The sequence below is a fragment of the Stylophora pistillata genome, chromosome 7 (genome assembly GCF_964205215.1).
Source record: "Stylophora pistillata chromosome 7, jaStyPist1.2, whole genome shotgun sequence".
NCBI lineage: Eukaryota > Metazoa > Cnidaria > Anthozoa > Scleractinia > Pocilloporidae > Stylophora > Stylophora pistillata.
Window position 1 is genome coordinate 13,326,228 of NC_142525.1, and position 27,448 is coordinate 13,353,675.

At 38.3% G+C, this 27,448-nt stretch overlaps 1 protein-coding gene, 2 long non-coding RNA genes and 1 pseudogene across 4 annotated transcripts; 3 read left to right on the forward strand and 1 right to left on the reverse strand.

Moving 5' to 3' along the window:
* The first annotated feature begins 30 nt into the window (after positions 1–30).
* On the forward strand, positions 31–2,452 carry LOC111347562 (uncharacterized). Its single transcript, XM_088727972.1, has 4 exons — positions 31–166; positions 409–792; positions 1,504–1,775; positions 2,327–2,452. Exons 1-3 carry the CDS (start codon positions 85–87, stop codon positions 1,566–1,568), a joined length of 531 nt encoding a protein of 176 aa, XP_088584098.1. The 5' UTR covers positions 31–84; the 3' UTR covers positions 1,569–1,775; positions 2,327–2,452.
* On the forward strand, positions 1,849–27,358 carry LOC111346411 (uncharacterized; annotated as a pseudogene). Its single transcript, XR_015989184.1, has 13 exons — positions 1,849–1,864; positions 2,327–2,560; positions 13,972–14,078; positions 14,539–14,600; positions 14,703–14,908; positions 16,534–16,555; positions 16,961–16,971; positions 24,860–24,992; positions 25,292–25,482; positions 25,860–25,982; positions 26,187–26,257; positions 26,557–26,597; positions 26,853–27,358. The product of XR_015989184.1 is annotated as an uncharacterized LOC111346411 (transcript).
* Positions 2,973–12,324, forward strand: LOC148726696 (uncharacterized). Its single transcript, XR_015989749.1, has 2 exons — positions 2,973–4,680; positions 11,636–12,324. It is a non-coding gene; the product is annotated as an uncharacterized LOC148726696 (long non-coding RNA).
* On the reverse strand, positions 6,830–9,677 carry LOC148726697 (uncharacterized). The gene is made up of 2 exons (XR_015989750.1): positions 9,131–9,677; positions 6,830–7,519 (listed from the first exon to the last, which is right to left on the reverse strand). It is a non-coding gene; the product is annotated as an uncharacterized LOC148726697 (long non-coding RNA).
* Positions 27,359–27,448: the final 90 nt, after the last annotated feature.

The window sequence follows — 27,448 nt, forward strand, 5'->3', positions numbered from 1 at the left end:
GTCACGTTAGTTTATTGTCTAATTGGCGAAATTACTTCCGTGCTAGCGTTCGCAGGGAGTGAAATATTCTTAGGCAAGCGATATATGGCAATCAAAAACGATTGTAACAAAATTTTTCATTTGAAATTTATCAATGTATGGATTTTAGCGCTACCTCGACTCACTGGTGACGTGTTATTCTAAAGTTTCTCGTGTTTTTACTCCGTAATTTCTAATCGTGAACTCGCTCAGGCGCTATGCTTTTAGCTATCAAATTTTAGTTTGCGCGTGAATTACATAGGGAAACTTGCAAACTAGTCTATGAGACGTTGCATAATTAATCGTAGAGAATCTGCGTTTGTTGGTTAAGGTAACTTATGTGAACATCTGTTTGTTTTAACGGCGGTTTAAATATTTTCCGAACAGCAGATGGCGGAAGTGTCACATGGTATGAACCTACCCCGGTCATAACAACATCGCATCCAACTGAAGTGCTCCCCCCAGGCATTGTACAGGTTTATGAGGGATCTCCTGTCACACTTAACTGGAACTACAGTCTGACCACAGGTTTTTTTGTAGCTGTTATGCCATTTAACGTTGCTGGTATAGTCAGCATTTCCTCGGCTGGACAAGCTGGTGCTGTTAGTAGTTATTTTCAGCAAGGGTTTAACGCAAGCTCGACTCTTGGACGAGGCTCTCTGTTTATCAATAACGTGACTGTTGCTGACGACAGGGCTAATGGAGAATTCATATGTGACATAATTGATTTCAATGCTGACACTTGGAGGCGAACAATTCGAGTGAAAGTCATAGGTAAGCTTGAAAGTGCCACTGATCATGGAATGAAGGCATGCGACACCTCAGGGGAGTCTGGCACATCTCTATATTTTGTCTGAATGGGTATGGCATCGCAGTCTTGATCGTCTTAAAAATATTTAATTATCCAGTGTCTTGTTCAGGATGATTCTTTCTAGACCATGCACTAACCTTGCTCATTGAATAAGGGTGTGCACATTTGTGGTGCTGATTATGAATTTTTGTGGAGGTTTCAACTCTCAGTCTGCCGGCACTTATTTCAAGAAAGTAGCTTAAATTTAGTTCTCTAAAGACCATTATGCCTAATTAGAATAAAGAATAACATGATTTCCAGTTCAATTGGGAGTTATTAAGCACTAAGATATTTCGACAAAATTGTGGGTGACTGGCTGCCAATTTGTAGTCTTTGAAGAAGTTACAAGTGCTTTTACTAACACCAAACTGCACAAGAAATCAGGCTGTCACTTAATAATAAACATGGAAACAGCATCTCAGAATACTAAGACAAACAAAGTTTTGACAGCACACACACACACACACACACACACACACACACACACACACACACACACACACACACTAATTTTAATTTTTACTCGTGCTATAACTTTGCACCCATGTTGGTCAACTCTATTTCTGTAACATGCTGCAAGAAACAGTTTGCACTTTAATGATTACAGTAACTGCATGCTGTTTGATTTTTTTTAGTCCCAGCAAAGGTAACTAACATTACTGGCGTAAAAACTGTACGAGAAGGCTCTAACCTTCTGTAAACCTGTAAGACATTTGGGAAACCAGCACCAAACATCACTTAGACCAAAGAAAAGCTAGTCTTGCAGGGAAATACTGAATCAGTACAACAGGGAGCCTGGCTGAATATAAGAAACATTTTCAGGAATGATTCAGGAACATTCTACTGTAATGCACATAATGGCTTTGGAAACCCAGACAGTCAAGCAGTTGATGTGGATGTCACTAATGTAAGTTAACTGTATGTCACGGTCCTATAATATTTCTATTAATTTATGTATTATGTAATTTAATGATTATGCTATGCATTATGAACAGTGTGAGCTTTTATGTGTGTTCTAATTAATAGGGACTTTCTATTGTTTTGTCTACACTTCTAAACTTAGTAATTCAGCTATATTATGAGTGACCCTGTGCTTAAAAAAATTGTAATGGTCATGAGTTATAATTATAATTTAAGGGGCACAAAGACAAATTATCTTTGTTTCTACATTCTCTGAGTGTAAATATAGTAAAGAAAAATTGTACACTCATGCAGACAAATACCAGCTTTTCTGTTTCACAAATAAAATCTTGAATTAAATAGACAATAACTTAAAGCTCTGAAATACATATTAATTAATTTACTCATTTGATCTAGTGTGATGTGGTAGCATTTCAAAATTTCAAAGATTAAGCTGTGAATATATTAATCATGTTATTTCTGTAAGTATTGATATTATTACATAATTTGCAGTGGTTTAACATTTTTCATAAAATGTATTTTCCTTCCTATTTACAGATCCAGTCAGAATTGTTAATTTTCAAACTGAGTATGTTACAGATGTGCATGAAAGTGCAACTCTTCACTGCAAAGCAGAAGGAAACCCTCCTCCCACTTACACATGGACTCCATGTGACACGGAACAAGTTTGTGACAAGAGTACTCTTGTTATTTCAAAAGTCCTTAATGATGCCAATTATACCTGCAAAGTGGCCAATGAATTTGGTAGTGATCTGAAAAATGCTAGTGTTTGTAAGTTAAATTACATTTCTTAATTCACTAAATGAAAATTTGTTATTCAAACATTTTTTTCTTAAATCAATCATAATTGGCATGCACGATATAAAACGCTGTAGCTCAACAGGTTCTGTACTGCATCTTTGTTGGTAACCAGTAGGTCATCTCGTGTGTACTATTTTGTAATCTGCATGGTAGGTGCTGTGCAAGAAATCCAAAAAAAAAAATAAAAAAAAAAGTCTTTTTATAGGAGTACACAATTACTGGTGAACCAGTAGTTTCCATTGTGGTCCTTGCAAACAAATGAAACAAATGGTCTAAATTGAACATAACATCATTAAGAACATCATTAAGAACCCCAACTGGCCGGAGGCAAACCCCCTTACCAAATCTACATATATGTGACATATATGTGACATAGGTTCAGTTGTTGCACATATATGTGACATATAGTTAAAATGCTACAGTCATTTCTACATATATGTCACATATGTCTGCATATATGTGACATATATGAAAATTGGCGAGGATGAAAACATATATGTAACATGTATGCAAGTTTGCACATATATGTAGCATTTATGTTTGCTCATATTTATCGATATAGCCTTGCATGGACTGATACAGTAAATTGAGGAGTCCCTAATTCCATTGTAGGGTTCAAATATTACATGATGCAGTGCTGTTTTCATTTTTATTACACTGTATGAATAATAAACTTAAAATGGAAAAGTGCTTATATCAATCTCTATAAGCACATTATATATACTCATGCATGCAGATCTGATTGTGAACTATTAAATATTTCACATTTTGCCAATCCTACTTAAATGATAACGTCAGCTTTTATAATCGTAACAGTGGCCAATTTACCATTTCAACTTTGTTGATATATTCAAATTATTTCATTGCCCCTACTGACGCAGCCCCAAACAGTTTCTTTTAGAAACTATCAGCCTCTACTTAAACGATAGCTTGCATGTATCCTGCTTGAACCTTTCTCTCAAATGAATTAATGCAATCCAAGTTTTTGGTGAAGCTAGGCTGGGTTATTTATGCTGTCATCCTAACAAAATTGCTTAAATTATTTGATACAAAGTGAGATTCTTCTGAACTACAAATACCAAAGAGAAATACCTGAATTTCGGTGCCACTAATTCTTTAAATACATGTAGCTAAAACAGGCAAACCATATAGCAAGGATAAGCTCTGATGGTGTGGGTCTCATGGCTTGTGTACAGCTCTACCTTATGGCCCATGCATGTATCAAGTCTGCAAAGTACTTTTTAAGAGCATTCAATGAGCTGACACACTTAATTGTTAAGTAATCCAGGAATACAGTGCAAATTAATCGAAGCAATTACACCTAAAAGACAATTTCCATTTAGATTGCGAGCAACCACCAAAGTAAGGATCAAAAGAACGCTCTCAGACGGTTTAAGTAGTGAACCTGGGTACACAAAGGGATCCTTAAAAGTTTCTGTTTGATTGGAGATGTCGCCACCAACTGATTTCTCTTCATCATTTGAAAAGCTTTCGCGATAGCTTCTTCCATCACCTTCAGAGACACCGCTCCAATTCATGTCCAAAATATCATTGCTGTTGTCTTCAGGCGACGACATTCCTTGATGGTCCGGAGATGAAGGCAATGACATATCTGACATAGTCTCCGACATACTCAAGTCCGCATTAATTGTCATCACGGTCATCTGAATACTCTAATTTGCGATTTCCAAGCGAAACATTCCCACTTTCCTCGGGAGTTTGCTCCTCTTCATCTGAGGTAAGTTGTACCGTTTTATCCTGCTGTCGATAAAAAGTGCTTTTGGGTTTTTGAAGGGATACTTCTCTTCGATGAATGTTGTAGCCATCTCGCCTTCTTAACGTTCCACCATTTTACATGGCATGTGAAGCGCATGCCCTCTCATCACGAAAGACCACAATCCCTGAGGGCACGCATCACGTGGTAATATTCATGTGACTAGACAAGAGCGTCGACAAGAGCGGGAGTTTTTGAGTCGCAAGTGCCGAAGCATTGTTTCATCGGATAAATTTCGCTAGTGTTCTCCCATTTTGGACAACTTTTCTCATAATGAGAGAAACAAAGGCGCCTTCTCGCTTCGCTAACGGCTTTGGTAAGTCATGCAAAATTAACTGCGTTATATGGATAGTTGTCTTAGCTGCGAATAAATGCTTTCCGCTGTACCTTGGTTCCAGAGGAATTTTGTTTGAAAGCTAGGCCGATTGCGGATTCAACTTTGCCATAAAGATTCGCTACCTTCGGCATGTTTTGAGAGCGTGAAATTTCGGGTCATCCTCGGTGTAAAAACCTGATGAGGTTTTCTTTGTGTCATGAGGAATTGTTTTGCTGTGCGCTTTTGTTTTTAATGTTTTGTTGTCTTTGTTTTACGTCACTCGTGAGCTTTACAGGTTTTTACACCGAGGATGAGCCGAAATTTCCGTTTGTTTTCATTGATGTCAATACAGAGGCCACTAAATAACAAAGGACAGTACAGTGTTTGCTTTTCCATGCTACAATAGATCTTTTCGCGGTAAAAGGAGGGCAGCATCGTCGAGTGGTCAGCGTGCCAGACTTGCAATCTGTCGCTCCTGGGTTCAAGTCCCGCCTTGGCGACTACTTGGATTAGCCCCGAATTTCAAATCCTCGGCCATGCTTGAAATATAGCTAACTGGTTTGCCTTCGGCCAGTTGGGATTCTTAACAACGTTATTTTCAATTTGAATTATTTGTTTAACTTGTTTCGTGGAAAACCTGTAAACTAGCTTCTAGCTAAGTGTTTCTCCACGTTACACTGTTTATTATTATATAACTGTTTATTAAAATCCGCCATTTTGGAAACGGGGCAAACAGAGCGAGAAGTGTTTGTAGGCAATGTCAAAAAACGTCTGTAATATAAAAATCTGGACAAGACTTCCGTATTATATCCCCATACTTGATTATGCATTCAATTCTTGGATAAAGGAAAGCAGAGGAAAAACAACGTATTTCCTTTGGGACTACCCTTACCAAATCTACATATATGTGACATATATATGTTACATATGTATGCCACATATATGTGGCATATATGTCACATATATGTGGCATATATGTCAAATATATGCCACATATGTGTAACATAAATGTGGCATATGTAGGAATTTGGCACTCATGTTGCATATATATCACATATATGTGACATATATATGTAACATATATGTAACATATATGTGGAACCTGGGAACCACAAATGCACCCTTACCAAATCTACATATATGTGACATATATGTTACATAAGTTCAATCGTTGCACATATATGCCACATATATGTGGCACACATGTGTAACATGTATGTCACATATATGTAGATTTGGTGAGGGCATGCATATGCAGGTCAACCTAAATGCATAGATGTATTATAGTTGATAATAGCTAGCCAAAAACAATTGCAGTCAATAAAGAATAACCACAGTCCTTAATTGAGATCACAAAATCATATATTTCTGTAAGGCATGGCTTTGCGAAACCTGTTAATATGTAAAGAAAATAGAACTCATATATATATATATATAAACGTAAAAAACCTTATCCTTGAATCATGGAGCTTTGTAAACAATTATTTAAGAAAATAAAAATTAAAACTTCGCACTAAAACTTCGTGCAAAGTTTTAATTTTTATTTTCCTAAATAATTGTATATATATATATATATATATATATATATATATATATATACATATATATATATATATATATATATATATATATATATATACATATATATATATATATATATATATATATATATATATATATATATATAAGTAGAAGCTTGTAAGGGGTCCCACAAACAATGCTGATCAGTCTCAAACGCGCTGCCTGGAGGATCACTCAAGCGATCGTGGGCTCTTGAAATAACGTAAATACAAGCAGAAATGTAATGGTCAAGAGGCCAACTCCAATGTAGCTTTATTGGTTTATTAGCCCAACGTTTCGACCGTCTCGGTCTTCCTCAGGAGCATACTAATTACATACTAATCACATACTAATCTTATTGTAATTAGTATGCTCCTGAGGAAGACTGAGACGGTCCAAACGTCAAGCTAATAAACCAACAAAGCTACATTGGAGTTGGCCTCTTGACCATTACATTTCTGCAGTTCTTCTAAATTGTATGAGCCAATCTTTTTTCATATTAAACAGTTATATAAAACATCAACAGCCTGTATATGCAAATGAAAAGCTGTACCCAAATGTAAAGCAAGAAAATGCTCATAGACATATATGGTTGTGGCAAACAAAGCATATATTTTGTATTCCTCCTTAAACAAAGTGAATGAGCGTTTACATCAATAAAATGGCCTGAATTACAACGTACCGCATCAAAGTGATGTATTTCAGTTTTATCCTACAGGCAAATTTTATTTCCATTTGTTGTTGGATATATTGCTATATGCAATAATGATAGAGTTTAATTAATACAAACGAAAATAAAAATTGAACCTAGGATAAAACTGAACCACAACATGTACACCAGTGACATGTACTTGGTAAATTACAGGTCAGTTGGAGAAACTTCTCTTGAGTTAAAGCACATCAATTGCCACAATCAAGTTTTTTTCTATTTTCAAGGGCATTATAGATAAAAAAAAGCAGATAACAATCTCCCTCAATGGATGGTCCCGCAAATATGCAACATTCAAAAACATTAACTCAGAACCCATCAAACAATAAACCAGGCATTCAACTGAGAAAATGATAAGTCTATTGCCCATATAGGTTACTGATGAGTGCATGAACTTCAATGGAATGTATTGGACAAGATTAAGGGTCATAAAACGCAAGTGCATGCTAACGATATAGTGTCAACATTCTTTCCTTTTTGAAATTCCTCTGTGGCATCCTGTGCACGTGTCCTGGATGGCTTTTTGCACAAGGGCCACTTTTGAGTTCTTGAATTGGGACTATACAAATGCTGTCAAATGAGAAGCAAGATATATACTTAGAATCATAGATTAGTTTGTGATATATCTTAAATATAGTAATACTAACAAAAGGTTGCCACTCATTGGAACCCAAAAAATTCCCTGACTTTTCTCTGACTTTTCACTGACCTCAAAACATTTTTCACTGACCTTGAATTAAATTAATTACCAAATTATCGAAAGCGCAGTGCACAAAATATTATTAGCACAGAGTTAAGCAGGGTTTGATGGTTTATTTTATTTCCTTGGGGTGCACAACTCAAATATAAAATGGCTAAGGCTAAAGACATGCAGGGAACGATTTACGAAATTTCTCGGAATAGCATAGTTCTATTGTTCTATGATACACTTCTCCATCGCTTTTAAGCTTTCTATCCGATTTGCTACACTTGATCGACTACTTCACAAACCTCTGTGGAACCCTCAAATCAACATTCCCCTACTTTTCACTGACTTTGACGAGAACCAAGATTTTCCTTGACTTTTTGCAAAATTCCCCAGTAACTCTTCCCTCACCTTGAAAAATTTGCGGGGTTTACAGACAGATGTAAGGAAAATTAAAAACACGATCACCCACTTTTCAGCTTACCTTTATATATCCCCCTCAATTTTAAATAGAGAAATGCTTGGGCCTCCATATTACCCTCACCATTCAACGTTTGTGCAGATTTTGGAAAGATTTTCGTATAACCCCCTACCAATCAAAAACAAAGCTGTAGTCCCAAAGGAAATACGTTGTTTTTCCTCTGCTTTCCTTTATCCAAGAATTGAATGCATAATCAAGTATGGGGATATAATACGGAAGTCTTGTCCAGATTTTTATATTACAGACGTTTTTTGACATTGCGTACAAACACTTCTCGCTCTGTTTGCCCTGTTTCCAAAATGGCGGATTTTAATAAACAGTTTTATAATAATAAACAGTGTAACGTGGAGAAACACTTAGCTAGAAGCTAGTTTACAGGTTTTCCACGAAACAACTTAAACAAATAATTCAAATTGAAAATAACGTTGTTAAGAATCCCAACTGGCCGAAGGCAAACCAGTTAGCTATATTTCCAGCATGGCCGAGGATTTGAAATTCGGGGCTAATCCAAGAAGTCGCCAAGGCGGGACTTGAACCCAGGAGCGACAGATTGCAAGCCTGACACGCTGACCACTCGACCATGCTGCCCTCCTTTTACCGCGAAAAGATCTATTGCAGCATGGAAAAGCAAACACTGTACTGTCCTTTGTTATTTAGTGACCTCTGTATTGACATCAATGAAAACAAACGGAAATTTCGGCTCATCCTCGGTGTAAAAACCTGTAAAGCTCACGAGTGACGTAAAACAAAGACAACAAAACATTAAAAACAAAAGCGTACAGCAAAACAATTCCTCATGACACAAAGAAAACCACATCAGGTTTTTACACCGAGGATGACCCGAAATTTCACGCTCTCAAAACATGCCGAAGGTAGCGAATCTTTATGGCAAAGTTGAATCAGCAATCGGCCTAGCTTTCAAACAAAATTCCTCTGGAACCAAGGTACAGCGGAAAGCATTTATTCGCAGCTAAGACAACTATCCATATAACGCAGTTAACTTTGCATGACTTACCAAAGCCGTTAGCGAAGCGAGAAGGCGCCTTTGTTTCTCTCATTATGAGAAAAGTTGTCCAAAATGGGAGAACACTAGCGAAATTTATCCGATGAAACAATGCTTCGGCACTTGCAACTCAAAAACTCCCGCTCTTGTCGACGCTCTTGTCTAGTCACATGAATATTACCACGTGATGCGTGCCCTCAGGCATTGTGGTCTTTCGTGATGAGAGGGCATGCACTTTATATGCCATGTAAAGTGGTGGAACGTTAAGAAGGCGAGATGGCCACAACATTCATCGAAGAGAAGTATCCCTTCAAAAACCCAAAAGCACTTTTTATCGACAGCAGGATAAAACGGTACAACTTACCTCAGATGAAGATGAGCAAACTCCCGAGGAAAGTGGGAATGTTTCGCTAGGAAATCGCAAATCAGAGTATTCAGATGACCGTGATGACAATTAATGCGGACTTGAGTATGTCGGAGACTATGTCAGATATGTCATTGCCTTCATCTCCGGAACATCAAGGAATGTCTTCGCCTGAAGACAACAGCGATGACATTTTGGACATGAATTGGAGCGGTGTCTCTGAAGGTGATAGAAGAAGCTATCGTGAAAGCTTTTCAGATGATGAAGAGAAATCAGTTGGTGGCGACATCTCCGATCAAACAGAAATTTTTAAGGATCCCTTTGTGTACCCAGGTTCACTACTCAAACTGTCTGAGAGCGTTCTTTTGATCCTTACTTTGGTGGTTGCTCGCAATCTAAATGGAAATTGTCTTTTAGGTGTAATTGCTTCGATTAATTTGCACTGTATTCCTGGATTACTTAACAATTAAGTGTGTCAGCTCATTGAATGCTCTTAAAAAGTACTTTGCAGACTTGATACATGCATGGGCCATAAGGTAAAGCTGTACACAAGCCATGAGACCCACACCATCCGAGCTTATCCTTGCTATATGGTTTGCCTGTTGTAGCTACATGTATTTAAAGAATTAGTGGCACCGAAATTCAGGTATTTCTCTTTGGTATTTGTAGTTCAGAAGAATCTCACTTTTTATCAAATAATTTAAGCAATTTTGTTATGATGACAGCATAAATAACCCAGCCTAGCTTCACCAAAAAGTTGGATTGCATTAATTCATTTGAGAGAAAGGTTCAAGCAGGATACATGCAAGCTATTGTTTAAGTAGAGGCTGATAGTTTCTAAAAGAAACTGTTTGGGGCTGCGTCAGTAGGGGCAATGAAATAATTTGATTATATCAACAAAGTTGAAATGGTAAATTGGCCACTGTTACGATTGTAAAAGCTGACGTTATCATTTAAGTAGGATTGGCAAAATGTTAAATATTTAATAGTTCACAATCAGATCTGCATGCATGAGTATATATAATGTGCTTATAGAGATTGATATAAGCACTTTTCCACTTTAAGTTTATTATTCATACAGTGTAATAAAAATGAAAACAGCACTGCATCATGTAATATTTGAACCCTACAATGGAATTAGGGACTCCTCAATTTACTGTATCAGTCCATGCAAGGCTATATCGATAAATATGAGCAAACATAAATGCTACATATATGTGCAAACTTGCATACATGTTACATATACGTTTTCATCCTCGCCAATTTTCATATATGTCGCATATATGCAGACATATGTAACATATATGTAGAAATGACTGTAGCATTTTAACTATATGTCACATATATGCACATATATGTGACATATATGTGCAACAATTGAACCTATGTGACATATATGTCACATATATGTAGATTTGGTAAGGGTACAGCTTTGTTTTTGATTGGTAGGGGGTTATACGAAAATCTTTCCAAAATCTGCACAAACGTTGAATGGTGAGGGTAATATGGAGGCCCGAGCATTTCTCTATTTAAAATTGAGGGGGATATATAAAGGTAAGCTGAAAAGTGGGTGATCGTGTTTTTAATTTTCCTCACATCTTTCTGTAAACCCCGCAAATTTTTCAAGGTCAGGGAAGAGTTACTGGGGAATTTTGCAAAAAGTCAAGGAAAATCTTAGTTCCCGTCAAAGTCAGTGAAAAGTAGGGGAATGTTGATTTGAGGGTTCCACAGAGGTTTGTGGAGTAGTCGATCAAGTGTAGCAAATCGGATAGAAAGCTTAAAAGCGATGGAGAAGTGTATCATAGAACAATAGAACTATGCTATTCCGAGAAATTTCGTAAATCGTTCCCTGCATGTCTTAAGCCTTAGCCGTTTTATATTTAAGTTGTGCACCCCAAGGAAATAAAACAAACCATCAAACCCTGCTTAACTCTGTGCTAATAATATTTTGTGCACTGCGCTTTCGATAATTTGGTAATTAATTTAATTCAAGGTCAGTGAAAAATGTTTTGAGGTCAGTGAAAAGTCAGAGAAAAGTCAGGGAATTTTTTGGGTTCCAATGAGTGGCAACCTTTTGTTAGTATTACTATATTTAAGATATATCACAAACTAATCTATGATTCTAAGTATATATCTTGCTTCTCATTTGACAGCATTTGTATAGTCCCAATTCAAGAACTCAAAAGTGGCCCTTGTGCAAAAAACCATCCAGGACACGTGCACAGGATGCCACAGAGGAATTTCAAAAAGGAAAGAATGTTGACACTATATCGTTAGCATGCACTTGCGTTTTATGACCCTTTATCTTGTCCAATACATTCCATTGAAGTTCATGCACTCATCAGTAACCTATATGGGCAATAGACTTATCATTTTCTCAGTTGAATGCCTGGTTTATTGTTTGATGGGTTCTGAGTTAATGTTTTTGAATGTTGCATATTTGGGGGACCATCCATTGAGGGAGATTGTTATCTGCTTTTTTTATCTATAATGCCCTTGAAAATAGAAAAAAACTTGATTGTGGCAATTGATGTGCTTTAACTCAAGAGAAGTTTCTCCAACTGACCTGTAATTTACCAAGTACATGTCACTGGTGTACATGTTGTGGTTCAGTTTTATCCTAGGTTCAATTTTTATTTTCATTTGTATTAATTTAACTCTATCATTATTGCATATAGCCATATATCCAACAACAAATGGAAATAAAATTTGCCTGTAGGATAAAACTGAAATACATCACTTTGATGCGGTACGTTGTAATTCAGGCCATTTTATTGATGTAAACACTCATTCACTTTGTTTAAGGAGGAATACAAAATATATGCTTTGTTTGCCACAACCATATATGTCTATGAGCATTTTCTTGCTTTACATTTGGGTACAGCTTTTCATTTGCATATACAGGCTGTTGATGTTTTATATAACTGTTTAATATGAAAAAAGATTGGCTCATAAAATTTAGAAGAACTGCAGAAATGTAATGGTCAAGAGGCTAACTCCAATGTAGCTTTGTTGGTTTATTAGCTCGACGTTTGGACCGTCTCAGTCTTCCTCAGGAGCATACTAATTACAATGAGATTAGTATGTGATTAGTATGTAATTAGTATGCTCCTGAGGAAGACCGAGATGGTCGAAACGTTGGGCTAATAAACCAATAAAGCTACATTAGAGTTGGCCTCTTGACCATTACATTTCTGCTTTTATTTACGTTATTTCAAGAGCCCACGATCGCTTCAGTGATCCTCCAGGCAGCGCGTTTGAGACTGATCAGCATTGTTTGTGGGACCCCTTACAAGCTTCTACTTATATATATATATATATATATATATATATATATATATATATATATATATGTATATATATATATATATACAATTATTTAGGAAAATAAAAATTAAAACTTTGCACGAAGTTTTAGTGTGAAGTTTTAATTTTTATTTTCTCAAATGATTGTTTACAAAGCTCCATGATTCAAGGATAAGGTTTTTTACGTTTATATATATATATATATGAGTTCTATTTTCTTTACATATTAACAGGTTTCGCAAAGCCATGCCTTACAGAAATATATGATTTTGTGATCTCAATTAAGGATTGTGGTTATTCTTTATTGACTGCAATTGTTTTTGGCTAGCTATTATCAACTATAATACATCTATGCCTTTAGGTTGACCTGCATATGCATGCCCTCACAAAATCTACATATATGTGACATACATGTTACACATGTGTGCCACATATATGTGGCATATATGTGCAACGATTGAACTTATGTAACATATATGTCACATATATGTAGATTTGGTAAGGGTGCATTTGTGGTTCGCAGGTTCCACATATATGTTACATATATGTTACATATATATGTCACATATATGTGATATATATGCAACATGAGTGCCAAATTCCTACATATGCCACATTTATGTTACACATATGTGGCATATATTTGACATATATGCCACATATATGTGGCATATATGGCACATATATGTGGCATACATATGTAACATATATATGTCACATATATGTAGATTTGGTAAGGGATATTGGCTATTTACAAGCGTGGCCAAGGATCTGAACTCGGGGCTACTGTGAAACAAGTCCAGTGGTCATGGTGGGACTCGAACCCGGGAGCGGCGGATTACGCGTTCAACACTCTAACCACTCAGCCACACTGCCTCCTTAACAAGAAACAATTTTGCAATTTATAGTGACTAAATGTAGAGACTGTCAGAGCCTCTATAATGGCTGCCATATAATGCATGTGTTGAATGATTCTGAAAGTCTTTCATCATCAGAGCTTAACATTAAGGAGAAATTAAGTTAAAATTTGTATGAAATAGAATCAATTCCAGGGACCAAATCTTATGATGAGAATTAAGCTGGCTCGATCAACATAAAGATTCTAAATATAGTGTCAGGTGTACAGTTTTGATGGCTGATAGAATTATTTTTACATGCTGTTTGTCTTCTTCTTTACCTGCAGTCATTGGAGGAAATGTAATTAACATAACCATTGTTATTACCAGTGAAAGTTGTACTGATGGCAAATACAACCAACAATCCTCATTGCTGGCAAAACTTGAGGAAGTGGTAAACATTGTTATCATTCAGTATGGCAGTATTTTATTTCTTTTATTCTCCACAAGTACTTATCATTCTTGCTGGCATGCTGTATAATATTACATGTAAATCGACATATGCGACTACAATATTTTTTTGTTTTTTTTAATGATGGTTGGCTACTAATTTGAAAATATAGGGATATGTAGAAACTGATTGAAATGTTCATGTGCTTATTAATTGATACAATTTAGTTTAATTTAAGGTCACTTAAACATTCCAACTGAGCCTGTGCAGCACTGATATAAAGTAGTTATTGGAAAAAATAATGACAAGCTGGCAATATCATTATCTTTAGTGAAAAAAAAATTAAGATATTACGTGTTAATATCTTATATTGCATGCTCGTGTTCAAAGTCCTGAACTTGATCTAAATTACTAATATTTTGATCTCATGTTCATTTGTACTGTTCTATTGGTTCTTGTAAAGATGAAAGTGGTTTTTATTGGTAGACCTGGTTATAGAAGTATGGAGTTGAAAAGAGGAGTCAGGTTTGTAATTACCATGTAATGCTTGAGTTTCTAAGTTGTAATTTTCTAATTCTAATGTATTCCACTTTATTTTGATCCTGATCATCTTATGTCTTTATCAAGGTGTGGTAGTGTAACTTGACCTAGCACTTATATTCAATTCCACAACAAGAGAGGGAGATGTTATTACATTTCTTTGGAATCCTGCCAAAGATGGGAAGCTTGGACAGTTCAATGTAAGTGCTATAAAAGGACGAGATCTCTGGTTGATTTCGAAATTGGAACAACTGCAGCGGGCATGGTGGTGTCACCTGGCAGTTCAACTGATTGTAAGTTCTCTAATTTTTTCTATCTTCTTACATGTACTCTTTAATTTATACCAAATTTTTTTGGTATATATCAATTCACTAGAGTTAAGATTTCAGAGAAGTCTCAATCCTCGATATGCTCTTCAATGGAAAGTAAAGCACAGTTGGAATGGGACTTAATTACAATTGACAGAAACAAAAGCTCAGTATATATTGAACGTTTATTTTTAGCAATGATGTGAAATATCCTTGTTGTGTACTGTATCCATGTTCATGTAATTGGTTTTAATGTATAAACAAATCTTTGAAAATCTGTATGAATGAACTTTTAAATTATACTTTGTGATTCAGTATAACGTCATTACCACTGAAAGCTGATTAAAGGCTGCAGGGTAGACAGGGATGAGCAAAACGTGAAAAAGAAAATAATAATTATAATATTATTAACAATAAATGACTTTAATACTGGTAATAAAACTGGTAATTTGATCCCTGATGATGCCGTTAATCGGCGAAAGCTTGGATTTGAAATTTTAATTTTTAGACAGCAGTTTAAGGACTCATTGGAACATTTTGTATGTTACTGATAATAATGATAATCCCTTTTAATAATTTATAATAATATTATGGTGGGATTTAGCTGTGGATGTTCTACGAGGTGGTTCTTCTTGTCCACTTTTTCCTGCTCGAATGCAATTTAGAATGTTGCTTTTCGTGGAAGGAGGAAAACCCTCGGAGCAGTAGCGAGAGTCAAAAACAAACTTAACCCACATGTGACGCCAGGTGCAGCTGAAAGCGAACGTGGACCCCAGCGACGAGGGGCGACCGCTCTCACCTGACTGCACCATCCTCGCTCCCTATTCTAATGTGGGAATCGAAATCTCATGTTATTGGGTAATCATGGCCATCAATTATAAAAACGGTTGGTGTGTAGATAAAGTGTCGTGAAACGGTAGAGCGGAGGATTTCCGAAATTCAGTTTGTGGTCATATATCTGTCATAATTATGTTGTTCTGCTCATTTTTCCAGGGACTATTGTTGGTGCAGCACTTGGATCAGTTGCGGCACTTTCTATTGCTGTGGGAATATTTCTAGTTTTTGTATGGAGGTCAAGAAGTCGACGAAACAATAAGTCGAATGGTAACTGTTGTATTTACTGAGAACTTTGCGCCCAGGTAATGTGTTTTAGCATTACACAATTAAGGGTTGACTTGTATGTATTTTTACCTAGCTTTATTTAAACACAAGTGAGGTTTAAAGATTTTTAGACAGTTTAGCAGTATGCAAACCGGAGCCTCTGGGTGTTCTGGCGTTGAGTTGGCCAGGAAAACTCAATAAAAGCCCTCTTTTGTTTATAGAGTTGTATGTGCCTGTAATTTGCGCGAGTCTAAAGCAACAAAACGGTGATTACATGCTCTTATCTAAACGTGTCTCTAATTTTTTCACGATTTTGATTATCGCTTCTAGCTTGCTGCAGAACACTTTTCCTTTCTAAATTATTCATGTACAAATAAATGTCAGAGGACTTAGTATTGCCTTTGCATTCATTTCTTCCTTTCTCTTTAGATACTTCTTTCGCTGGTTTTATTTCTATCCTGCTTTATGATTACACAATAAAATGTTTTTTTTTTTCTTAATCGTTTTAGGAAAAGCAAAAAGAGATCATAGGTAAGTTTTTGGAGCGATAAATTATCGTCCATTTGTATGGTTTGTTTACGTCTTTTTTTTTGGAACTAGTTATAAACTGTTTTCAACAGAGCATTTCTTTAATTATTTTTTGCATGAAACACAGTAGTTACATTCTCAGCAGTGCCTCACCCCAATGCTCGATTTTTTACAGCACGTTTAACGTAGACTCTTCAACCACCTCCCACCTTCCCCTCTCCACACACACACACGCACACACGCACACACACAAACACACACTCACACACTCACACTCACACACACTAACACACATACACACACACACACACACATACACACACTCACACACACACACTCGCACACTCGCACACTCGCACACTCGCACACTCGCACACTCTTATGGCTTCTTATGACTTATGTTTGTAGTGTTGTCAAAGGTTTGTTTACACGCAGTGTTAAGTGCTTTTCCATGCATCTGAACTAACCTTCCTGGTGTTCAACCCTTAGAATTTGAATTTCGCAGCAAAGATATCATCTCTTTTTATGTAATTAAATTTGTAAATATTTGAGGTCTGATGGAAAATCACTGGACGAAAGAGTAATTGTTAATGTAAGTAATTTCTCTGTTTAAGCGATGTAAGCTACTGCTGTTCAATCAAGTTTGATATAGTGACTTTCCCCTTCAGGTAGCGGTGATTTTTATCCAAAAAAGCTTTGCATCAGTGGAGCAATTAATCACTGTGCAATAGCATCTCCAAACCCAAACGCAATTTTAGATTTATGTCTTTTAATTTAAACACTAACATCGATGACTTTGTCTTTTCAATTTTTTTCACAGTCATTCCCAATTAGATTGTCATAGATTGTGTTTTCACGGTTTAGAGAATGCTGCGTTCATGCCTACATGTTATCTGTACTATCCAAAGCTTTTAAAGCCGGAACGGTAGTTGTCTTCGTGTATAACTGATGACAAAGAAGAAGCGAAAGGCATTCCACTTGGAGCTCCTAGAATATCAACTGTTTATTTGTATCTTTCTTCACGATGACTTCTAAACGATATTGTAGGCGCTGTTTTTCGAGTAGTACGCCACAGCTTAACAAGTAGAAAGTTTGATACGAACTTAGGTGGCATTTAGTTCACTTTTTTAAAATCAATTTCCAAAGGTACTTGTACTAAGTAAATTTTCATCGATGATCATTAAATTTCCAAAGAAACGATGGTCGGTAAGCTTTGAGAAAATGAAATTACGTTAATGTTACTATGAGGATGCTCTTGCATGGTAACCGTACAGGTGAAGGATGGACTGCCGATCCCTATGTTTGTTTTAGGTCAGTTGAAATACATACGTTTTTTTAACGTCAGTTATTGAGATAAATTGTGATACCTTTTAGTGAAGCCGTTGTGTATTATTACGTTTCTTCTTTAAAAAAGACTGAGCTTGAAATGACGGATCCTTCTCAAAGCCAGCAGTACATGACATTGGACGAGAGGGCTCGACACACTAAACCAGTCAGAGAATATGCCTCTCAATCCACGGACACGATATTGGGAGATTCCTACAGAGCACGTGACCATAGAAAAGATCATTGGTAAAGGAGCTTTTGATCAGGTTGCTAAAGCAACAGTCATCGGCCTCCAGGGAAGACTGAAGAAGACAGTTGTGGCTACTAAGATGTTAAAGGGAATCAAGTACTTAAAAAAAGTTCTACCTTTCTGTAAAGTTCCTGAATAAACACCCCCTTCCTTTCACCCCTCTCCCTGCAAAAAAGTAGCGTTTTGGAAGTAGCAGGTCAAGCACAACCTCCCCGCATCTCAAATGGGGAGACTAAGGTCATTTTAGTCTTATATTTTTTCTTTAATCAGTATTCAAGTAAACATGGCATCATTAGGTTGACTACCATAACCTAAGCACTTTACAACAAGGTATCACTTGTGGAATTTCCTTCCAAATGAAACCGATAATCTACCATCATTTCACATGCTAGGATGGGGGAGAACCGAGACGGTCACCCCAAACGACCCAACCTTTGTGGTATCGTCTAAGCCATGCCAGAGTGCTCAAACTAGAGTAAACCAGCGAGCATGCGCAATTGCAACGGCAATGACTCATCCTAGATAGAGTGCTCAATTTGGACATGAAAGCAAAGCTTTGTATGCCAAAGAGCTATATCTAACTGCAGACAGTACTTTTTTTTTTTTTTTTTTTTAAATATAAAAGCCTGGAGACCAGGCAGTTTTATTTCGTCAATGATATCTATTTACAATTCTAATTGATTAAAGTATTCGAATTAAATTATGAGTTACTTAGGTAATTACAGGTCTCAACTAATGATATTTTCTCTTACAGGCGGCACGAACAGCGCACGGGCTATAACAGCCCGGAGTAAGCGCCCACCTGTAAGAGGTAACAAAGTTCTATTTAAAAGTTTTCTATTTACTATTTACAAAGAGATATTTCAGACCATGTGGGGCGCAAACAGCGCGCGGGCCTGTAGCCCGGAGTAAGCACCCCTCATGGGCGAGGTTTAACAAGTTTTATTATATACAAAGGTTCAGGGGGGAGCAAGAGAGGGAAAGAAGACAGGTTTACCAGCATCGGCCGAACAAAATGCGTTTTTAAAAGACCAAAAATTCCTTAAGGTATCAGTGTCGCTGCTAAGAATTCTGAGTTGGACATCTTTTTTAATTAGGTCGATAATCGCGTTGGAGCTCAAAAGAGAACCTTCGAAGGTAGCTTTATTTCTGGCAAGCCAACACCAATATATGATGGTTGCCTTGAGAAAGTTAGATAAGGATATACTGGTGGTAGATTGGTCTAGGGAAAAGGGGTAATAGATAGAGGTAGGGGAGATAGAGAAGGGGGAGTCGAGTAGAACACGAAAAAGGGGAGAGAAATAGTCCCAGACTTTCACAACTCTGGGACATCCCAAGAAACAGTGTTCAATAGTTTCTGTTTTACCGCAGATCGCGCATTTATCATTATTGATGTATCCCCAAGACTTTAGGAGATATCTTACGCGGATCATTCTATGGATCAATAGCCAAATTAGATCGTTCTTCTTGTTCTCAATTAGCTTTAGGCGAGACTTGCGCCACACCCAGGCCCAACGATTGATGGGGCGATCCATAGCAGACGCCCAAAAACCGGAGCACCGGGGTGCAACGCAGACGGGGTCAAGCAACAAAAGATATAAATTCTTACTGGTGAGTAAATCAGGTAAGGCACCAGTTTTCTGATGCAAGGTACGGAAATTATCTAAACAAAGCCGGTAGTAATTGGAAGGAAGGAAGGAAGAGGGGCCAGAATTTGTGGGAAAAGAAAAACGGGGATCTAGAATAGTTAGCTTATGTCCTAAAAAATATCGAGCTAGGTAATGCCATTTGGATGTGCCAAAGTCATCTCTTAAACTGGAAAAAACAGAAAGGCGCAGGCTAGCGCACTTAGCTTTAAAATTAACGACGTTGAGGCCCCCAGAGGATGGGGGCGCACAACAGCGATCGCGACTTACATTTTCCATTTTTCCTTTCCAGATAAAAGGCCAAATGATCGACTTAAAGCTATCGTGCACCCAACGGGGTGGGGGGATGACTTTAGCAACGTGCCATAAACGGCTTGCGCCTAAAGTGTTTACAATTAAGGTTCTACCGATAAAAGACAGGTCTCTTTGTTTCCAAAGATTTAGAACCGAACTTAGTTTGTCTAATTTGGCCCGCCAATTGTCGTCGTCGACATTGACGAGGCCGTTTGAGAAGTAAACACCAAGCACTCTCATTTTAGTGACCCATTTGAGGCCATAGGGAGATTCAATTCTAGTTCGCCATTTTCCTAACCACATTGCTTCAGATTTGGACGTGTTCAGTTTAGCGCCAGATCTTTGTTCAAATTTTGATACGACTCGGAGAAGTGAAGAAAGAGATCTTTCGGATTTTAAGATGCAAGTAGCATCGTCAGCGTACTGGGATATTTTATATTGAAGGCCCCCTGCTCCGGGGAGCAGGAAACCTTCAATATCTTTACAATTACGGATTTGCGTTGATAATACTTCTGAAACTAGCACATAAAGGAGAGGAGATAATGGGCATCCTTGTCTCACCCCTCTTCTTAAGTGGACAGGGGGGGACAGGGAGCCATTAACAATGATTCTAGAGAAGGCTTTAGAATAAAATAGTTCGACCCACCCACAAAAGGAGGGGCCGAAACCAAATTTACGCAATACTCTCATCATGAATTCGTGGTCAACTCGGTCAAAAGCTTTTTCTTGATCTAAGGAAATGAGAATACCTGGTTCATTAGTTTTGTCAATCATGTCAAGGGCATCACAAAGTAAGGCCAAATTTGAGAAGATAGTGCGGCCGACTACGCCGCACGTTTGGTCTGAATGCACGATGGAGTTCATGACTTTTTTCAATCGTTCAGTGATGATTTTAGATGCTAACTTGTAGTCAGTGTTTAACAAGGAAATTGGGCGCCAATTTTTTGCGAGGCGTCGATCATCTTTTTTGTGGATGAGTCGTAGGAGGCCCTCGTACTGGCTATCCGCGAGGGAGCCAGCAAGAAAGGCCTCGTTCAAAACAGAAAGGAGAGATTCGCTCAAATCGTTCCAAAAACACGAGTAAAATTCTGTTGGGAGACCATCAGAACCGGGTGACTTGCCGGTCTGAAGGCCTTCCAATGCAGTAAGTAATTCTTTATTAGAAAAAGGGCCTTCACATAGATTGCGCTCATAATCAGTCAGTGAAAATTCGAGGTCGTCAATTATTTCAGTTTGAATTCGCATATCAAGAGGATCTTTGGTGAATAAATTCTTGTAGAAATTGGTTAAAATCCTTTCAAGATCATTTTGAGAATTTCTGAGAACACCGTTCTCGTCAAAAAAAGATTCAAAACTATTCATGTCAGCTCGTTTTTTCTCCAGACGGAAGAAATAGCGTGTTGGTTTCTCGCCTTCTTCGAACCATTGTGCTCGGGAGCGGACTTTAGCTCCTTCGGCTTCTTTCGAGATTAGAGAGGACAATTGGCTTTCCAAATCGCTAATTACACCTGGGTTATTTAAGCGATTAGAATGTAAAGCGTTTTTAGCATGGGTTAATTGCTTAGTAATTAGGATTCTTTTGGCATTTGCTGTTCTCTGTTTACGGATACAGTATGAAATACTTGTTTTGCGGATTTCAATTTTTAGAGCATCCCACCATTCGCGAAGGGAGGCGAATTCGGGGATTTTAAGCTTAAAGTTGTTAATCGATTTTGACATAATGTTTTTAAATTCTACATCTGAGAGTAAAGAGCTGTTGAACTTCCAAATTCCAGGACCGTGATTAGAAGGGTTAGTCGTTAGTTCAATTTTTACAAAGTCATGATCGGATAGGTCGTATACGCATGGAAGAATATTACATTTCGTTACTAGGGTTAAGCCTTTAGCGACGAGAAAGCGGTCAATTCTAGATGCCTGGGTATGGTCTTTGTTAGACCAGGTGAAAGTTACTTTGCGCGGGTTGTTTTTGCGCCAAATGTCTGTAAGTGAGAAGTCAGCACAAAGGGATCGGAGAAGTTTTTGATCAGACAATAGGATGGCGGAACAATTTAATTTATCTAGGACATTGTCTACACAATTAAAGTCTCCCCCGATCACTAGATCCCCTTGGGGGAGAAAGTAATTGTGCAGACAAGAGAAAAAACTTTTACGATCCGAAATAGTATTGGGAGAGTAAATGTTTACTAAATTTAGTTTAGAATTATAGTAGTCAATGAGTAAGCTCAATATTCTTCCTTCGGAATCGGTCAAAAAACGGATAATTTTGCCTGGGAAGTTTAGAGAAAAGAGGATGGCAACACCGGCAGACCTGCCAGTCCCGAAGGACCACAGACATTTGCCGCGCCAGAGTATTTCGAATTCCTCCGCTTGTTTTTTGCATGAGACATGTGTTTCTTGTAAAAGGATTATGTCACAGTTTGAATAATTTAATTCTTGAATAATTTTTCGACTTTTACTGGAGGACCCGAGTCCTCGCACATTTAGAGAAATTATTTTAAGCTTACTCATTGAATATAAATAAAAAATTAATGTCTGTACCGCCTTCTCCTAGGTTTAACTCTCTCCCATCCATCATCATCAGTTTCGGAGCCAGAGTAGTCACGGCGGGAAGATCTATCGCGGTCATCGCGGCCGCGATAATAATCTCGATCGTTTCTATCTCTCTCTCTTCTGTCGTCTCTCCGGTCATCTCTTCGTTCTTCTCGATCGTCCCTCCCTCGCTCGTCTCTTCGTTCTCTTGGTCGTTCTCTTCTACCTTCGTCGCGTTGTTGTTCTCGTTGTTTCTCTTGATCTTGTTGTTTCTGTTGTTCTTGCTGTTTCTGCTTTTCTAGTAATTTCTGTTGTTCTTCTTGTTGTCGCTGTTGTTCTCTCTGTTGTTGTAGTTTTTTCTGCCTTTCTTCTCTTTCCTTGGCGCGCTGGGCTCGCTCTTGTTTCTTTTCCTCTTCAGTTTTAGGTGGCGTTGGCTCACTATCGACGTTCGCGCTGAAGAGCAGGAAGGGGCATTGAGGCATGGAATGGTTGTCCGCTAAACAAACGGAACATCTTGGCGAGTCTTTACATTCTTGAGCTCGATGCCCAGGGCATTCACAATTAAAACAACGGACTGCAGAGCAGTCTTTGGCCATGTGGTCAGTAGCTCCACAATTCCGGCAAGCTTTTGGCTGATTTGGGTACCATATTTTAATAGGTTCACCAGCTATGTTGATGTTGGCAGGGATAGTTCGATGTAGCGCCATTCGAGCCGTTCTTACTCCATTCTCGATATGTTGTGCAATTTCGTCGCGCCGAAATGAAAGGACACGACCGTAGTGGCTGAGTCGGCCAATCACGGTAGTGTCGGGTAGTTCAGCGGGGGCTTCATGGATCTTGACGAGGACCAAACGATTTTCGCAGTCGCCCAAGAACACTTTGAGACCGGCAATCACGACAAAAGGTGTTTCAAGAGCGGCTTCTTTAGCTGCACGGCTCTTAAAAGTTACGATCCAAGATCTATTGGACGCCTTTCTGGATTCCGGTGATAGCGTCAATATCGATTTCTGCCGCGTCAAAAGCTTCGAGAATTATTTGCGATGTGACGATTGTATCAACGCTAAAATAGATAGAGCGATCCTTCGTGATTTTACTTTGACTAGGAGCATTCAAAAAAGGCACGGCCTTAAATTTCACACCCTTATTTTCCAGATTTTTCAGTACCTCAGGGATTTCGATTTCCACGTCTGCGTCCCAGGACTGTGAACCTTCTACCACGCTTGCGTCTACGACGTCTCCTGGATTCGCTGTCGAGTTATCGGTAGTAAACTGGCTGATATTTTCACTTTCCTGGCTGTCCATGTTGACCAATTGCTGCAAAAGCAAGAAAAATAAACTTTTCATAAGCCTTTTAACCTTACCCAAGAGGCCGAGAAGCTTATAACTGTTTCGGCCTTCTGGGCCTCATCAGTGCAGTTTTTTTTTTTGTTTTTCAGGCGCCCCCGGCCACGGACCCTTTAGTGCAATGGTCAGTGCTGCAACGGCCGGACGACATATATACTTAACGGAACCGGAGTGCAATGGTTCCGCCGAGTAACGCCTGAAGGAGGGTACACCAGTACGCCAAAATCGCCCAGGAATCGAACCTGGCCCCCCGGAAGCGCTCCCCGCCTAACGGGGCACCTGAACAGTCGGGGTGTGCAAGGACTGCTGTTGGGTAACGAGTCCCATAATGCAGAGAACTACATGCTATGAGACTAATGCTAGGATGGGGGAGAACCGAGACGGTCACCCCAAACGACCCAACCTTTGTGGTATCGTCTAAGCCATGCCCTAGTGCTCAAACTAGAGTAAACCAGCGAGCATGCACAATTGCAACGGCAATGACTCATCCTAGATAGAGTGCTCAATATATATATATATATATTGATGTTAGTAATAAATACCGCTAACTGTATTTGTTGTTGAAAACTTGTGGTAATTAAATTCAATATCATTGAAAGATATTCGACTATAGCCTTATTGGGATGGCAGTGGCATTAGGGATTTTGTCATTGTCTTTGTGTACCGTAGAGTATAAACAAAGCGTTTTAGCTGCACTCAAAGTGTTTGCCCATCTTAGTCCGTTTTGCTCTGCTTTTCACAAGCTCCACAGAAGTTTTATTTGTCAAAGCATATTTTATAAGATATTTTAATCTTACTTCTGACCTGATTATTCCAAAACAGGATGCTTAACCCCTGAGTTACACAGAGCTCAGTATTAGATAGGTCTTATGCTACTTACTTTGTTTTAGTTACTGTCATTGCTTGTAAAGGTAACAGCTTTTGGGTGATCATCTTGCAGCTGACGCTTCTGCATTAGAGAAGAAGGACTTACTGTCCGAACTTGATTTGATGAAGCAACTGGACCCTCACCCTCATGTCATTAAACTGCTGGGATGTGTTACGAACTCCGGTAGATATTGAAACAGATACTTAAGTAGCCAATGTCATTCTCTTCGAGCATATATCCAGATCTTCAGAGATTTCCCTTTAACAGTCCAAGCTTTTTGCTTTGGAAACGCAGAATTGGGGTGAATTTTCAGATGAACCTTTCCATTCGGCTCTTAGTTCAATTGTGTAATCTTCAGTTACTGACCTCCAGTTACTAGATATGGCTGTGGGTTTACGTAATGCTAAGCGTTGTTTCTTCTCGTCATGAAATATATACATTGGTTTCTCTGAATGAGTGAAGATACCTCTATCTTGCAATAGGGTCATTAATGGTATTGATTGAATATGTTCCGTATGGAGATCTGCTGGGATACCTGAGAAGGAGCCGTGGATTAAATGACACTTACTACAAGGACCTGGATATAAAACCACAAACAAATCTGACGCCACGGCAGCTAATGAAGTTTGCTTGGCAAGTTGGCGATGGAATGTCGTATTTGTCATCGATACCAGTAAGTAGGCACTATGAGCTGGTTATTGAAATAAAGCTAAGCTGTTTGTCCAACCCGCGTTCTAAACAATCTTCAGTTTAGCTGATTCTTATACCTAAAGATTTATTTTGTGAACAGTGTCAAGAAAGCCGAGATCAACCCCCTTATAGAGAAATTATTTGGCCCACTACCTAAGTAAAACCGTGGTTTATGTTAGATCCCACGTATATATGGGGCCCTTTATATTTAGTTGGAAAACTAAAAGATTTCCGTATGGTCCTTAAATTGGACCTAGGCTAACCTTTTCTTTTTTTTTTCTTTATTTTTTTTTTCCTTTCAATTCTCCTCTTTCCTCCAAACTCGTTCCAACATCAATCATTTCCTATGATTTGTTGTAGATTATCCATCGAGACCTTGCAGCTCGAAATGTGTTGGTTGGAGAGGGGGAAACGTGGAAAGTAACAGACTTTGGTATGGCAAGAGATGTCCTAGAAGACAACATTTATCAACGGAAGTCTAAGGTACCAAGCAATTATAAGCAGACGATTATGTATGATGATCTGTAGTCTTAATATTCAAAAAGTCATGGCTCTCTTGGCTTCGTTCCCAATACACTGACCCACCGTTACAATAAGTTCACTTGTGCTGTCTACTATTGGAGAAGTCGTATTTGTTTTTGATCTTTTCTTCAGTTTTTCCAACCAATTCTATGTGTTTTAATTTAGGGACGTCTCCCTGTAAAATGGACTGCCATTGAGGCGCTGCTGTACGGCAAATATTCTACAAAAAGTGATGTGTGAGTACGAGGACTACTCGAGGTCCCTAAGCAAAATGGGAAACGTTATTGGATGTCTTCTATATTTTTAGGCATTGATGATTTTTTCGGTGTTGTTTAATTTATGTAGATTCATCTCGTTAAGAAAGGTTGATAATAGCAGTTCTGGCTTTGAGTTCTGAGTATTGGCCCGGGTTCCGACTGTGACGATTCCAGTGTCCTTTCCACGAATTTTTACCGAAGATATTTAAATGTACTTTTTTTTCAACAGTAAAGACAAGAACGTTTATTTCCTTTGATGCGTTCCGTTTGTTTTACAGGTGGAGCTACGGAGTTCTCCTCTATGAGATTTTCACGATTGGTAAGTTACAAGGCTGAAGACCATTCTTTATATTTCAGCCTCAGAAATTGAGGTGATACGTTGTCATGAATTAAGCAAGGTACACCACTCTGTGAGGAATTCACTTTTGCTCTTTTGCATCGTAACTACCAAACCACTTACATTGCCACAGACGCTAAACGTATTTGAAAAAAAAAAAGACGCAATAAAAATGGAGTTTGAGTTGTAGGGAAAAGGCATCCGGTCACTTCGTTCCATAGTCATTTTAAATTCAAGTGTGCAGATATTAGAGTCCGGAGTCAGAGGCACTTGATGTTCGCCACCAAACAGCAGCGAGAGTTTCTTGCTAATGCGAAGTCTTGGTATATCGAAGTCACGTTTAAGCTGTGTCGCCATGCATTCACGCAGTTGGTAACGATCGATGTCTTCGTCAGGAAGGACGACTACGCCAAGCTGGTGCTGCTTCTATTCGTGACTATGTCAGAAATGCCATACGCATCAAACAACGACACCGAGGTGTGGCACCATGGACTCAATCGCCGAGTCTCCGGACGTGGTAAGCTGCTGATATACCTTCTCATCCAGCTCCTTTACAGAGTGGCTATTCTGATAGCTTTCCAGATCCGCCTGGTATCTGAGAAGAAATTAAAGGGAATGCAGCGCCGCTAGTACTGCGATCCTCAGGCCAAGATATTTAAGCTATGGCACGAGTTTGACGACAATGAAAGATCAGTGAAACGTCTCGTGAAAGCCTCTTCCCATCTTAAAGGGCGCACAGAAAGTAAATGTTAATGAACACGTAGTCAAAGAAACAGCTTGTTTAGGAGCCACTAAATAAATAAAAGCAATGACCAACAGTTATCCTAGCTCGC

What these genes read in the sequence shown, in the direction of transcription:
- LOC111347562 (XM_088727972.1), top strand. Translation starts at nt 85, where the DNA reads ATGGCAATCAAAAACGATTGTAACAAAATTTTTCATTTGAAATTTATC. An exon ending in AGCGCTACCTCGACTCACTG is followed by an intron (nt 167 to 408) that starts GTGACGTGTTAT and finishes TCCGAACAGCAG; the next exon opens with ATGGCGGAAGTGTCACATGG. An exon ending in AATTCGAGTGAAAGTCATAG is followed by an intron (nt 793 to 1,503) that starts GTAAGCTTGAAA and finishes GATTTTTTTTAG; the next exon opens with TCCCAGCAAAGGTAACTAAC.